The sequence below is a fragment of the Balaenoptera borealis genome (genome assembly GCF_965194805.1).
Source record: "Balaenoptera borealis genome assembly, chromosome: 2".
NCBI lineage: Eukaryota > Metazoa > Chordata > Mammalia > Artiodactyla > Balaenopteridae > Balaenoptera > Balaenoptera borealis.
This window is the reverse complement of record NC_138867.1, coordinates 57,632,190-57,647,428: the sequence shown is the minus strand read 5'-3', so window position 1 is coordinate 57,647,428 and position 15,239 is coordinate 57,632,190. Positions and strand designations below refer to the sequence as shown.

The window sequence follows — 15,239 nt, the reverse complement described above, 5'->3', positions numbered from 1 at the left end:
AATAACATTGTTGGATTTTTAATTATAAATAATTTTGCAACAAAAGTTATTTTTAATTATCCTACAGCTATAGGAATGTGACGAATAGAGCTATAGTTGAAAATATCAAATACATCTTCTACAGAAACCTCTTGATACTAGTCTGAGTTCTCCAAAATTCTACTTGTTCACATCTTACAATTAATATCTGCTCAATTACACATTAAAAAAAAATGTCTTTTCTCCAGCTTACTTCTGACAAGTAGTTTGGTCACATTTTCTCTTCAATAAGTTCTCCATTAAATCCCCACCTTCTAAGACCTTGTCCTCTCTCAGACACTCCCCTCCATTAACATAAGCTCAAACCTGTGATTTGGGTCATCTTTGTGAAAGAAAAAGCTTCCAGACATACTGAAATGCTGGCTGCCACAGAAAATCAAATTACCCCTGCCTTATGGTAAATTCTCCTCTTGAGTCAATTACATAGCTCTCTAAAATGTTAAAGCATATCATGTGTTTGATATCATACTGAAATCTATATTAAAATTTACACATCAGGCAGACAGCCTCCAGAAGCTGAAATCAGCAAGGAATTAGATTTTCCCCTCAAAGCCTCAGAAGGAATGCAGCCCTGCCATTTTGATTTTAGACTTCTGATCTCCAGAACTGTAAGAGAATAATTCTGTTTTAAGCCACTAAAAAGCTACAGAGCAAGGCTTCCCTGGTGGCGCAGTGGTTAAGAATCTGCCTGCCAATGCAGGGGACATGGGTTCGAGCCCTGGTCCAGGAAGATACCACATGCCGCGGAGCAACTAAGCCCGTGTGCCACACCTACTGAGCCTGCGCTATAGAGCCTGCGCGCCACAACTACTAAGCCCGTGCGCCTAGAGCCCATGCTCTGTAACAAGAGAAGCCACCACAATGAAGAGTAACCCCCGCTCACCGCAACTAGAGAAAGCCCATGCGCAGCAATGAAGACCCAACGCAGCCAAAAATAAATAAATGAAACAAATTTTTTTAAAAAACGAAAGCTCCAAAGCAGCTATCTGGAATACCGGCTTGTAAGAATTATCAACACCTGATGTGTAACATCAGTACCCAGTCCATGATAGTGAGTTACAGAGAGAGCAACCATACATCCAGGCTGCCTGGTCAGTCCTGGCTCACACCTGTTTCCCAGTGTAATTATTAGCAGTAGGGCCCTTTCACTCTCAAGTGGCCCAGGGTGGATGGTCAATTACACAGTCACGTTGATTATAAGCCTCCTCATCTGGAATGCACATTTGCCTACAAAGGTCAAAGGCAGACAGAAATTTCATTTAGCTACAAGAACAACTTTATCCTTAGCATCCTGATTCCAGATACAAGAGAATCCGAGGCACATTAAATAATAAATTATTTTTAAGTGTTTGTCGAAAGGCTTTTTTTCAAAACAGAAAAAACAATGTCATCATTAAATATTAGTTGTATTTAATTTGTACCATTTATAAATGTTATAAATGACAGGAGACCATAAGTGTCTAGTTCATTTTCTTGCCATTTTTCTAAATACTGAATTTCAGAGCCCATCATTAGAGATCCAGTTTTGATCAGGACAGTCAACAATCATCCTTCCAGAACACCATTATCAATAATACATTTTACAACTAACAAGAACTACGCGATCTCCCCTCCCAAAAGTCTTATTAATGAAATCATTCAAAAACCTGCTCTTGCCCCTGTAAATGTAATATACGGCCTCTAGTCATACCTTGCACGTAACCATGCATGTTTGGTGAATCAGTTTTTCACTTGCACATTCAATAGTGCCTTCTGCTAGTGTGACAAATTCTCAGTTGAAAACATTTTTCTTGAAAACTGAAAAACAGAAGTAATTTTGTCTCTTTTTCATTCTGTAAGTGCCCAGAAGGGCTAATTTAGAGACTAATTAGCTGTATATTTCTCAAAATTCTAAGTTACTCATATTATCCTGGCTGAAATTATTTTTAATAACTGTTTAAAAAATTCTCATTAAAAAAAATTAGTAGTTACGTGAGGTGATTCATGTGCTAAGTAACCATATTGAGGTAATCACTTCACAATATATGTGTGCCAAATCATCACATTGCATACCTTACAGTTACATAATGATGTATGTCAATTCTATGTAAATAAAGCCGGAAGGGCAGACAAAAAAGGCTGCCTATTTTGGTAAAATGTTTTTTATCAGATAAAACATACAAAATAATTTAATTAATTTAAGTGTGGTGCCAGTGATGACTGGGATTTTTCCTAAAGAGAGAAAGGTAAAAACACTCCTAAAATATTCATGAATCTTTGACTTGTGGATGGTTCCTACCCATGGAACACCAACTAGTCTTGATAAAAAATCACTTTGTTTTCTGACCTGGTTGTAAATGTTAACCGAAATTTTAATATAATTTACTATTTAAAAATACTCACTGTGTTCCTTTGTTGGTTGGCAAACTAGCCGCCATACGCGCAGGGCTAGGAGAGCTGAGGAAAGAGGCAGCCGCTCCAGATTGGGAGGTGGCAGGTTTAATAAGCCAGGGAACTCACAAACGAGGCTTGGCGGTGGCAGCCGCAAGACGAGGGGATCTCCCCGCCCGCCAGCCAGAATCTTCAAAGTTTATATAGAGGCCTTATCGGGGTTCAGTCACGTATTTAGTCCAGGTGGTCTCAGCAACATCTTACTCTCTCAAGGCTTCGTCCTGCAAGCTATGGGGATGGTAGGCCGTAGGGGAGGCGGGGAGGAGCCAATGATTGATTGGCTGGTTCTGGGTCAGAGGTCATCTAGTGGGTCAGGGGTCAACTGGCAGTCACATCCTCCCCATGACCTCCTCCAACATTCTTCTGAAAATGCAACTTACCCCTGAATTGTGATCTTCTATCTATATACTTCTCAAAAAACTAAATTGACTTCTGATACACACTGCAGCCTAAACTGAACATCACACACAAATGTTTGAAATATTAATTTTATTAGGAAAGCATTTGATAGTTGCTTTAGATCATATGATCAATCACTTTATTTTAAAATGATGTGGCCTGAGGATACAATTAAAATATGGACTTTTCATTCATTCAACAAATATTCGAGCATCTACAAGTGCCAGGCATTGGAGATACAGGCCAAACAGGTGGATCCCTGCTCTCACAGAGCTTACATTCTAGCAGGAGGGCAATATTAAAGAAATGTTTGTATTTCTTATAAACATATAAGACAGAGGAAGTGACAGAGGAAGAAGATGGTGCTCTACAAGAGCACACAACAGGTGTCTAACCCAGCCCAGGGAAATCACAGAGACAAAAGATAGGTGTTTAAGCAGAGGGAGAAGAGAACGGTTCAGGCACAGGGAACCTCGTAGGCTCTAAGGGGGCAAGGACTTCGTAGGTTTAAGGAACTGGAAGAAGTCTAGAATGGGTGGAGCACCCAGAGTGAAAAGAGGAGTCAGGGAGATGAGACTGAAGAGCTGAGGATCAAGACCCGTGGAGGCCATGAGGGGTCTGGCCCTTCAGGGAACCAGTGAAAGAAGTAAGGAAGGAAGCAGCACGACAGATGTGCACCTGAGAATGGCCATTCTAATTCCAGAGTGATGGAGAGACTGGACTAGGTAAGACTGGATGCAGGTAGACCCCTTCTAAGGCCTGCATAAAAGACAAAAATAGTAGGGGAATTCAAGAGACAGTTAGGAGGCAAAAATCAGTAGAACTTGATGATTGAGTCTGAGGTTCCTTAGACCTGTTAGACAGACAGGTCTGGAGCTCAGGGGAGAACTGTGTTAAGAACTGTCAACACAGGAATCATCCCCATTTAGATGGCAACTAAAACCATAAGAAGGGCTGAAATGGCCCAGCGAGAATAAATCAAGCCATGTAAAACACATACATTCAAGGATGAGGAGGAATAAAATTCAGCCATAAAAAAGAATGAAATCTTGCCATTTGCAACAGCATGGATGGACCTTGAGGTCACTATGTTAAGTGAAGTGAGAAAGACAAACACCATAAGATCTCACTTATATGTGGAATCTAAAAAACAAAACAAACAAAGCAAAACAGAAAACCAAGCTTATAGATACAAAGAACAGACTGGTGTTTGCCAGAAAGGAGAGGGACGTGGGGTGGACAGAATGAGTGTAGGGGGTCAAAAGGCACAAACTTCCAGCTACAAAATAAATAAGTCCTGGGGATGTAACGTACAGCAAGGTGACTATAGTTAATACTGTACTGCATATTTGAAAGTTGCTAAGCGAGTAAATCTTAAAAGTTCTCATCACAGGAAAAAAAAAGAAAAAAGTCTGTAACTGTGCTTGATGATAGATGGTAACTAGACTTATTTTCGTGATCATTTGCAGTGTATATAAATATTGAATCATTATGTGGTACACCTGAAACTAATATAATGTTATATTCAATTATATCTCAATTAAAAAAAAAGGAAAAAGGAAATGTGCCAGCGGCAGGGAGAAGAGAGAATGGGGAGTTATTGTTTAATAATAGAGTTTCAATTTGGGATGATGAAAAGTTCTGGAGATGGATGGTGGTGATGTAAATGTACTTAATGTCACAGAACTGCACACAAAAAAGTGGTTAAAATGGTACACTTTATGTTATGTCTATTTTACCACAATTATTATTTTAATAAGAATAATGAAATAATGAGATACTTTTGTGCTATTTGTATCTTTCAAAATAAGAATGCATTCACATATGACTAATGAAAAATCAAGACAAATGGTAAAGGGAAGGAGGAATGAGCAGAGGAAATGGGGCCTGCAAAGGAAGCTGAACAAGAATGGCCATGGAGGCTGGTGGAAAACCTAGAGTGTTACAGCAATGGAAGCTAAGGACAGAATTTCTAGGAGGAAGTGTTTGACTGATTTGAATGCCCCAGAGAATTAAATCAGGTAAAATCGGAAAAGGACCCACTGGTTTCAGGAACATGGAGGTCAGTGGTGACCTTGGAGAGGGCTGTTGGCAGTAGAAGCCAGAAAATGAGAGGGTGAGGAGAGAACGGGTAGGAAACAGAGCCCAGAGTGCAGACAAGAAGTCTGACAACTATGGAGAGGAGGATGGTGGTGGCTGGAGGGAAAAGTAACAGATGCTTATTTTTAAAAGTACATTAAAATATCACCATGCATAATCTGCAAAGCCATCAGTTCAGTGGAAATACAACTTTATGTTAAAAATCTCAACAATACCTGGAATTTACAGATTACAGAACTTTTCATAGTACTTATGGCTTAGAAAGGATAACTCTAAGTTATTCTCTTCCTTTTCAGGGTGGTAAAGCTGAGCCATAGAAAAATTTCTCTAAGAGTTTCTCTAAGAGAATTTACAAGGAACTGAGCTGCATCAAATAAATATCTTCACTGATTTTTTTTTTTAAAGGTAGAAAAGTATAATGCACTGTGGTAAGAAAACAATTTTACTGTAATAGCCACATATTGAAAAAGTCTAAAATTTTAAGGCTACTAATTTATTAATTTTTGGTACATGTCCAATGGAAGATGCTTTATATTCCAATTACATCCTCAAGATACCGAAGTTAGTCTTCTGGATGGGTGCGTTGAGGGCTGCACTAAGACTGAGACCCAGGACCAGCCTGGTGTCCACTGGATCGATAATCCCATCATCCCACAACCTGATAAAAGAAGAAAAACCGAGTGATTAGGAGTCCACCACCAAACCACCAGTTATACACCCTATGCCCAAAAGTGCCGAGGAGGTTTTCCTTCAGGTAATACGTGGATCTACTGATTAGCTACTATAATCTCGCAATGGAAACAATGTTCAAGAGGGGAATAAAGAGAGAAAGAAAAATAACATGACTCTTACACAGCTTTAGGAACAGCTTACTGCAAGGAACTTCAAAATAAACCCTGGTTTTATTTATTTCAGGAAAAACTTTCCTGTCCCTCCTCCGCCCACACAAACATACAAATCAAGTTGATATATTACTGTTATTATTATGGAGAGCCACATAAACCAAGGTAACAGTCTCCAACCAAAGTCCCTACTAGAAAAGGTATATTCCTCCAAACTCCCAAACTCTTAAGAAACTATGAAAATTACTGAATAGACTTCCGTACATTTTATTAATAAAATAAATACCTTCATACGTAGTTCTTTATTTTTTGCTACAATAGGAAAAACAAGTAATGGCTTTAAACTGCTTTCAGAAGAAACTCAAGTAGAAATCTTAGTTTGCTTTTCATGGACAACCTCACATTTATAAAAAAAAAAATGAGTAAGAAATATTGTTTTTTAAAGGTCATTAGTGGGTGGCAGTTTTGCTTTCTTTAAACAAACTGCCTTCAGTATCTGGACATAGCATCAATTATTAAACCATACTTACATCGACAGACCATGAATCAAATCATTGCTCATAAAATATTCATAATAGGGATCTTAAAGTATCAACAGCCAAAAAAAAAAAAATATTTCTCTTGTAGTTTGTAACCCGGTCAATTGATTACACTCCCTTCTGAAGCCTACAGCAGAGTAATATAGCAAGCACGATGGTGCCGGGGCTGTTCCAGGTAAGAGGCCCTAATCAAATGTCTGGAAAAGCTTGATTATAAAAACAACTGAGCAGAAGAAAATTGGCATGCTGTACATGTAACATGTAAGGATTAGGAAAAACATAGGAGGTTACAGTACTGTACAGATGATGACAGAGCTCTCCGAAAAGACAGGTCTAGCCACGTTAAAGCCTAAACAGACCACAGAATTTTACTGTTAACCTGAGATTTATTAAACCGAAGGAAGGTGACATAAACTGGCTTGAAAATCCTTTCATCTTTGAAACAAAGTTGGTGTCTCCATGCCACCAACTGTTTCAACAGAAGGGTTAAACATCTATAAATTAGAAGAAAAACCTTGTTGTTTTTCAATATTAATTTCCAAAGATAAGTCTATCTGGGCCATATGCTCTCCTGTCTTGAATATAATCCCCTAAAAACAATAATAATGTAAGTATGAAAATAATAAAGGATTCAGTCTTTCTTAAGAGATGACTTAGCCAGGGCTGAAAAACAAATTAATGGTTCACACAAAATATGCTATTTTTCAAAGTTTAATACTCTAACTGTCCTTGTGAATTTCAAAGTCTTATGTAAAAACAAACAAAAAACTATAGGTGAGCTTACAATGTATATTTTCTCTTTAACCTTTTATATGATTTTCTATTTCCTCTTTGCTTCTACTGGCTACTATGTAAGCCTATTTAAGTGATGTAAAAAGAACGTTTATTTCTCAAATCAAAGACTACAGAATATTTTGTTCTTAATTAAGTGAATCAATGACCCACCACAGCAAAATATACCTGTACATTTGCTTGTAGAAATACATATTAACAAGAAAAGAAACAGGCTTTTCAAAAATCCCAAATGGTATTAATTGAATTTTGAAACTAATTATGCTCTGAGAAATAAGTATGTTCAGTCTTTCCTGCCCCCCCAACATCAGGAGCAGTGCCTGCCACAAAAGATGCATTTGAGGAACTGACATGGATTCTAACTTTTGATTTTCTTTTCTCCCTCCTCTCCAGTTTGCCTTCACAGTAAACGGCATAAATCACAGCATAACCCAATTTTTAAAGGACACAAATAGTTATTTTCTTTTTTCCATCTGCCCAAGGGATAAAAGAAAAACATGAAGCTTCAATTATTCTTCAGAATGTAGAACACTGAAGTTGTTGAAAAAAGAGGTATGAAAGCACACGCATGTCTCCAACGGGGACAGCTGTGATAATTTATTACCTCATTTAAGTGGTGTAAGAAACAAACAGAATAAGAGCCGCCATGGTGTGTGAGGTAATTGCTTAGTGTTGACATGTGGACCCTGGCTATGAATAATCACCTTCTGAATGCACAAGCTCACGTGTTAACAAGTGTCAGTAAGTGTTCAACCATTTTCATCTTTAAATGGGGTAAAAACAAAATAATCAGAGAGGGCGATGACAGGAACCCATTAGTGCAGAACTAATTCCTGAAGGTGACACAGCCAGAACTATAGCCCTCAACTTCCCAGCCCCAGTGCGGTCCACCTCTGGCCACGGTGCTCCTGCAGGCCTTGGACCACTTCAACTAGGAGCAGGGTAAGGGAAGAGGGGTGGAGAGTGGCAGAATCAGACCAATGGTGATGGATCCAAAGCCTAGCCTGGGAGAAGGAGCGGCATTTCAGCAGTAAGCATTCCCATTATAGAAACAACAGTACAAAATTGTGTCCAAACGTTATTTTTTGGTTCCCATGAGGGTTGGATCATGCCAACTGCTCAGATCTCTGTAAAGCTGCTGCCCTGACTGCCAAGATGTGCCCATCAAGGAGTCAGTTATTCTCTGGCTCTCACCTTGCACTGGAATAGTAAGGGTTTCCTTCCTCTTCAAACCTCTTAATGATGGGCTCTTTTAAAGTTGCTTCATCAGCACTGGAGAACTGAAAGAAAAGGCACAATGAGTAAGGCCGCTGCAGGGGAACAACAGATCCACTCAAGAGAACCTCAAGAAAAAAGGGGCAACAGATTTCATGAACGATAATGTTACAACCAACATCTGCACATTGATGTATCGATTACGTGGGATGCTTTAATATACATGATCTCACCTGAGACATGAGTATCAAATTAGTGCACTGTTATATCCCCCTTACCAGAGCCAATGTCCTGAGGCTGTTTAATGTCAGGTCAAAACCAAAGGTATCACATATTCCAGCAGGGTATAGCAATGGATGTGAATTATACAATATAACAAAGGGCTATATTACATCTTGCAGTTTCTGTATAAGGAGGTGGAACAGTAGGGTATTTTCATTCAAAACAGCTAAAATGTTAAACATTTTAAAGCTTAAAGGGATAAAACAATAAGGCCCATTTTAAATAACCTCTTCAATTTCCCAGATAGCTGAGAGAGATTTTTCCCTAATTAAAAATTTAATGGCTTGCCCATCCGTATTGCCAGAAACAAGTGATAATTCAGATGTTAAAATCTTTATGCAAACTAATTTTGAAATCCTGAAAAGTATTTTCAACTTAAAAAATATTCCACACCAAAAACCAAGTGATTTTTTTTTCAAATAAATCCAACCTTTTATGTACTTTCATCGTTTAATATCATTTATAGGTCCAGAATTTGGAGGGAGAACCACTAAAATCCTATACTTTCCTTTCACATATAAAAATAGATGAATTCATATATCTGTATATCAAATTAATCAAAGCACAACTATTTAATAAGATATCGCCATGCTGGGCTAGAATTTAAGACATGCCTTCAAAATATCAGGTAGAATTTCATATCCCCCACTCCCCACTACATACACACAAAAGTAAAGCTTTCCTTTTGCTTGGATACTAGTTAGTACTAAAGTGCATCTGAAACTTCAACTTAAGTCTGCAGAGTCACTGCTGCTTGGAGAAGACAGCTGGGGATGTGAGGCATGGATGCGATGCATTCAGGGAGGCAGGAACCACCCTCTGGCTGTATATTATCCCCACTCCGCAAACTAGGCGGTTGACCAGATGATCAATCTCTAAATGGCAGAAGTGAGAGCCTGAGAAGGCAGGGCTTCCTCCACATTATGCCCTGTTACGATGAAACAGTACCCCTAAGCAACTTTAGGAACATGCACCAATCATTTTATAGGCCTGCTGCTTACACAAAATCGTTGTAAGTTACAATAAAATGTAAGGCAAAATTTCAGATGAATCTCTAACAGAGACACAAACAAAAGAATCCATCTCAAAAGCAGCTATTAGCTGATTTGCTTTTCATTAAGCTTCCAGTGCCCTTTCCCTCCTTCTTCATTGATACTTTCACAGTATAATAATGGTATTCAATTCTCATTACATGACGGGGCCCTCCCACTAGAGGTATCCTTAACAACAATCTAAAAGTAAAATAGGAGACACAAAATTCTGCTGCTTTAGGTCATAAAATCAAAGACATAAGTCAGATTTATTTAAATCTCACTAACTGCAAATGACTAAGAATCAAACATCTTCATGCCTCAGGCACCCAGAGACAAGAGTTTGTTAAGTGTTTTCTTGGAGATTCTGAAAAGTTTGTAAATTACCGCAAGAAGGTACTTCAAGTGAAATGGCTCTAAAAAGAGAGATGGAGAATGTGTAAGTCTAAGTTGCTAAAACAATTTCCAGGTCAGCGTCTTCTAGATAGAGCCAGGCCCTGAATGTTGGAATCCTAGCCACAAACTTGGAGGGGTTTTGGGTATGCTGCTCCCTGGCTCCAGTGTTCTGGTGAAAGTCAAGCCCGGAAACAAAGAAACAGCACTTACCTGTTTCCCTTCCCGTGCTCTTTGGTCCTTTGCTACTGTCGCTAGCACATTAGCTGCCTGCTCTCCTCCCATCACTGAGATGCGAGCATTTGGCCACAGGTAGAGAAATCTTGGGCTATGGGGGGAAAAAGGAAAGAATGATCAAATGAATTCACTGTACTACACAGAGATTTTCAGAGGCCCACGTTTACCTTTTACATCAGTGGTTCTTCATTCTGGCTGCGCATTACAATTATCTGGGGATTAAAAAAAAAAAACAATGCCCAGAACCCACCCCAGAGTAATCTCCATCAGTGGGGCTTCAGCATGGTAGAATTTTTAAGCTCTCCAGGTGATTCTGATGTCTGTTTTGATAAATAGTATTTTTCCATTTCATCCAAATTTACTGGGCAAAAAGGTATTCAAAATATCCTCTTATTATGTGAGTTATGTGCTGTTTTCCATTCCTAAAATTGGTGATATGTGCCTTCTCCCTTTATTTTTTAGTTTTCACAGGGGATTCTCAAGTTTGTTAACCCTTTTAAACAAAGCAACTTTGGGCTTTCCTGATTCTTCTATTTTTATAATGTTTGTACTTTACTATGTCCTGTTTTTATTTTTCTTGTTTTAATATGCTGCTCTTCTTTGAACCTCTTCAGCTGGCTGCTTGGCTCAGTGATTTTCAGCCTTACTTCTCTTCCAGTATATAATATATAATTAAGTCTACACACCTGTCTCAAAGCAAGACTTTAGACACATCACACAAGTTACGACCTGTAGTATTTTCATTATCAGCCATTTCAAAATATTTCCTGATTCCCACTGTGGATTTCTTCCAAGTGGTACTTTTAGCATTGAATTTCATTTCACCCCTCCAGATGATACAAATTATGGTATACTGATTAAGATTTGTGAATGTCATTCTATATTTCAAATAGCCTTGAAGTAAACTGACCATTCATAATGATACTTGAAGTATGATTCATTCTTTCAGAGAAAATCATGACAACCACCTACCTAAATGCTCTGCCACACATCCCATAGTTTCCAGCTCCGTAAGAGCCCCCGATGATGACAGTTATCTTCGGCACATTGGCACAGGCTACGGCAGTCACCATCTTGGCGCCATCCTTGGCAATTCCTTCAGCTTCGTAGTCTCTACCAACCATAAATCCTGTGAGAAAAGAACAGAAAGAGAGCCTCAGGGTGATGAGATTAGTGCGCAGAAGTCATTTTCATCAAGGTACTAGAAGGACATCTTGTCAACCTTATATTTTACCACAGGCCTCTCACCCTAATAAAATATTTATATGTGAAATATGCCCCCCACAAATTTGCATTAAAAGGTAAAATAAAATCTTCTCTAATCATTTAAAAAATTGTTTAAATGGTTCATCTGGATGCACACAGAGATCCTCAAACAAGGTAAGAATACAACGTATCTTCAAGAAATTATCTCAGAACAATAGCTTGGTGATGAAAGAACAGGATATGGCAAGCTAAGGAAAAAGTACTATGGCAAGCCCAACTGTGAGGGCTTTAGGATTCACTGACCTGGTTTAAAATATAGATTATTCCTTCTGAAGCACTGCTTTAAAACTTTGATGAAATAAAATTAATGTTTCATAGAGATGCTGAGTCCCTGTCAGCGACTCAATAGCAAGATAAAAGAAGTCTCATTATAATTATAGGATCCTTCTACTTCTCCAAGCTCCCACCCAGCTCTGTTGAAACTGGTCTGCAGTGTCACTGGGCTTTCCAGGCCTTGGGGTTCTTCCTCTTCACCTTATAAACGTCGCATCAGGCTTCATTTGTCTCCCTCCGCACCCAAAGACTCACGTGCCTACGTGATGGTCGCTGTTCTTGCTTTGCAAATCTCCAGCAATGGGTAATCCAATTCAATTAAACCATGTTTTATGGATCACCTGTACTTGCTGTGGATACAACAGTACTGATGTAACAAGCCCTGCCCGCACCAGGCACCATCTGCTTCCCCTGGTCACCTGTCTTGCCCTCTGAACTGGGCCCTCAGAATAGCTCAGAGACTCCTTTATCTATTTTATCTCGACTCCCTGTAACATTCCCACAATAGCTATCTCAAATATCGACTCTCTTTAAAAACCCTCACCCACCACCCACCACCCTATCACCCCACTGTGCCTCTAGTCCCCGTGAGTGATTCTGCCTTGAAAAAGAAGACCGAGGCCATCTCACTCGGCTTTCTCTAACCCTTCTTTTTCTCACCATAAAGAACAACATAATCATGCTGCCTTTCTTCCTTTACTCTCATCTCTGTGGAAGAAATTAGAGTTACTCAAAGATTATCCCTGAGCCCTTTCTCTTCTCTCTGGGTGTTATCTATTCCCACAGCTTTAAACACCATCTTCATGTTCTGAGGATGTCTCCACGTTCGCCTCCAGCTAACACACCTCTTCAGTGCTCAAGACTTTTCAACTGCCCACCATATATTTCCAAACGGATACATTTGAGGTCCCTCAAATGCAATGTTGCAAAACCAAACTCAAACTCTGCTCTCTGACCCCAACCCAACAAAAAATAAAGCACAGCGAAAATGTACGAATCTTCCAAGCACACAGTTTAACTTACTGGTGGTTAATAAATCATGAGTCATTATTAGAAACAAGGTCTCTGGCCTAGTGAAGATTCAGAGTACTTTTACCTGCCCTCTTAGAAGGTTTGCCACATAGGGCCCTTTCTGGCTGCCATCTGGATATAACTCCTCTCAAGAGTCATCTAACCAAATATCTTAAACTTAAGAACAGCACCAGATGAAGATGTTTTAGCACCAGTACTATGTAAAGCCCTGCTGACTGTCAAGGCCAAACTCCTTCTCATAAAGGCATGCCTGATCCCAACAACTAATTAAGGACCTCTCCTTCCTTTGAACCTGAGATAACCACATGTGACTTAGAACAGCGGTCCCCAACATTTTTTGGCACCAGGGACCGGTTTCATGGAAGACAATTTTTCCACGAGCGGGGTGGCGGCGGGCGGGGGGAAGGCTCAGGCGGTAATGCGAGCGATGGGGAGCAGCACAGGAAGCTTCACTCCCTCACCCACCGCTCAGCTCCTGCTGTGCGGCCCGGTTCCTAACAGGCCGTGGGTCAGTACCAGTCCGCGGCCCGGGGGTGGGAACCCCTGACTTAGAAGACTGCGGGAAACATTTTTTTAGCTAATCAACATATCGGAGTGCCTCCTATCTGTCAGGCACCATGCAACACACAAAAAGTATAAATAAGAGAATCACAGAATGCCAGGAAGAAGAACTCTAGAACCCTAAGAGCCCTTAAAAATCATTTCATCCGTCATGCTAGGATCACCCATGGAACATGAAATCAGACAGTTGACATTGGTCTTATCACTCTTTGGAGTCAAAACACAAATCGCAGAACTTCCCTGGTGGTCCAGTGGTAAAGAATCCGCCTTACAATGCAGGGGACGCGGGTTTGATCTCTGGTCAAGGAACTAAGATACTACATGCCAGGGCAACTAAGCCCGTGCGCCACAACTACTGAGCTCATGTGCCTCAACTAGAGAGCCTGCATGCTGCAAACTACAGAGCCCATGCACTCTGGAGCCCACGTGCCACAGAGCCTGCGCGCCACAACTAGAGAGAGGAAACCCCCTGCCACAACTAGAGAGAAGCCCACGCACCACAACGAAAGAGCCCGCATGCCACAACTAAGACTCGACGCAGCCAAAAATTAAATAAATAAATAAATAATCTTAAAAAAAAAACCCTCAAATCCCAGACTTTGGTTCAGGATGTGCATGTCCATTTAAGATGTTGCTTCAGGTAGAATTAACTGCACAATGAAAGATAAGGAAAAGGGAGGACCACAGCATGTACTTAAAGTCCTTTATGGGGAACAAAGTACTGAGAAAGAGACCATGGGTCAGATAACACCATCCAGCACTAATGAGAGTGTTACTGGCCGAGGATACTCTGCTGTTTTCTGGGTGGGTGGGTGCACATGTGCAGGAGTAAAGGAAGGCCACTCAAATGTTTGTGATACACTTGAAACTCAGAAATTGCTTCACTCAAAAACATGGATAAATTCCCCCAAATATTCAAGATTTTTGAAGTGTTAACCTTTAAAGATAATCTAGAGATAGCATGTCCAATAAAGCTGTTATGATGGAAGCATTCTATGTCCGCACTGTCCAATACATGAGCCATACCGGACACTGCAGCTCTCGAATAAATGCAACCAAACTGGTTAAGCTATTTTCTTTTTCTTTTTTTTTGGCTGCGTTGGGTCTTCGTTGCTGCATGCAGGCTTTCTCTAATTGCTGAGAGCAGGGTCTACTCTTCGTTGCAGTGCGTGGGCTTCTCATCGCGGTGGCTTCTCTTGTTGCGGAGCACGGGCTCTAGGCGTGCAGGCTTCAGTAGTTGCGGCGTGGACTCAGTAGTTGTGGCTCGCAGGCTCTAGAGCACAGGCTCAGTAGTTGTGCCGCACAGGCTTAGTTGCTCTGTGGCATGTGGGATCTTCCCAGACCAGGGCTCGAACCCATGTCCCCTGCATTAGCAGGCAGATTCTTAACCCCTGCGTGGCCACCAGGGAAGTCCAAGCTATTTTCTTACCAGTAATGTTTTGAAGGAACAGCAGAGGGATATTCCTTTGGCAGCATAACTGGATAAAATGAGCTCCCTATAAGCAGATAAAATAAAAATCTTTTTAGTGGGAGGTTAACAAATCTAATCATCATTTACCCTGCAAACAACACATTTGGGTCAAAGAAAGAGTACCCTTTGCTTGGCTAGTCTGACCTTATAGTAACAGTAATAATAATACTACCATGGGGACCCACTGTCAATGGAACATGTGACTACAATTTGCACTGTACTTGTTTTGCACAGGCACCTGTGTGATCACTGGCACATGACTGTAGGCCAACTCCTGTGTCAGAGATGAAGTCAACCACTAATATTCCAAACAGCAAGTGAAACTTCAGGAACAGAG

The 15,239-nt window shown here is 40.3% G+C and overlaps 2 protein-coding genes across 2 annotated transcripts in view; both read right to left on the bottom strand.

Moving 5' to 3' along the window:
• Positions 1–8,417, bottom strand: part of CARTPT (CART prepropeptide) — a 48,391-nt gene extending 39,974 nt beyond the window's left edge. The window contains exon 1 of the mRNA XM_082374454.1: positions 8,336–8,417. The gene's annotated coding sequence lies outside the window, so the exon portion shown is untranslated. The remainder of the gene's footprint in view (positions 1–8,335) is intronic.
• The window catches only part of MCCC2 (methylcrotonyl-CoA carboxylase subunit 2), a 63,974-nt gene continuing 51,676 nt past the window's right edge, over positions 2,942–15,239 (bottom strand). The window contains exons 13-17 of the mRNA XM_082373759.1: positions 14,861–14,923; positions 11,272–11,428; positions 10,276–10,390; positions 8,336–8,421; positions 2,942–5,626 (exon numbers count right to left, since the gene is read on the bottom strand). Of these exons, the coding sequence (XP_082229885.1) occupies positions 5,509–5,626; positions 8,336–8,421; positions 10,276–10,390; positions 11,272–11,428; positions 14,861–14,923 (539 nt within the window). The 3' untranslated portion in view covers positions 2,942–5,508. The remainder of the gene's footprint in view (positions 5,627–8,335; positions 8,422–10,275; positions 10,391–11,271; positions 11,429–14,860; positions 14,924–15,239) is intronic.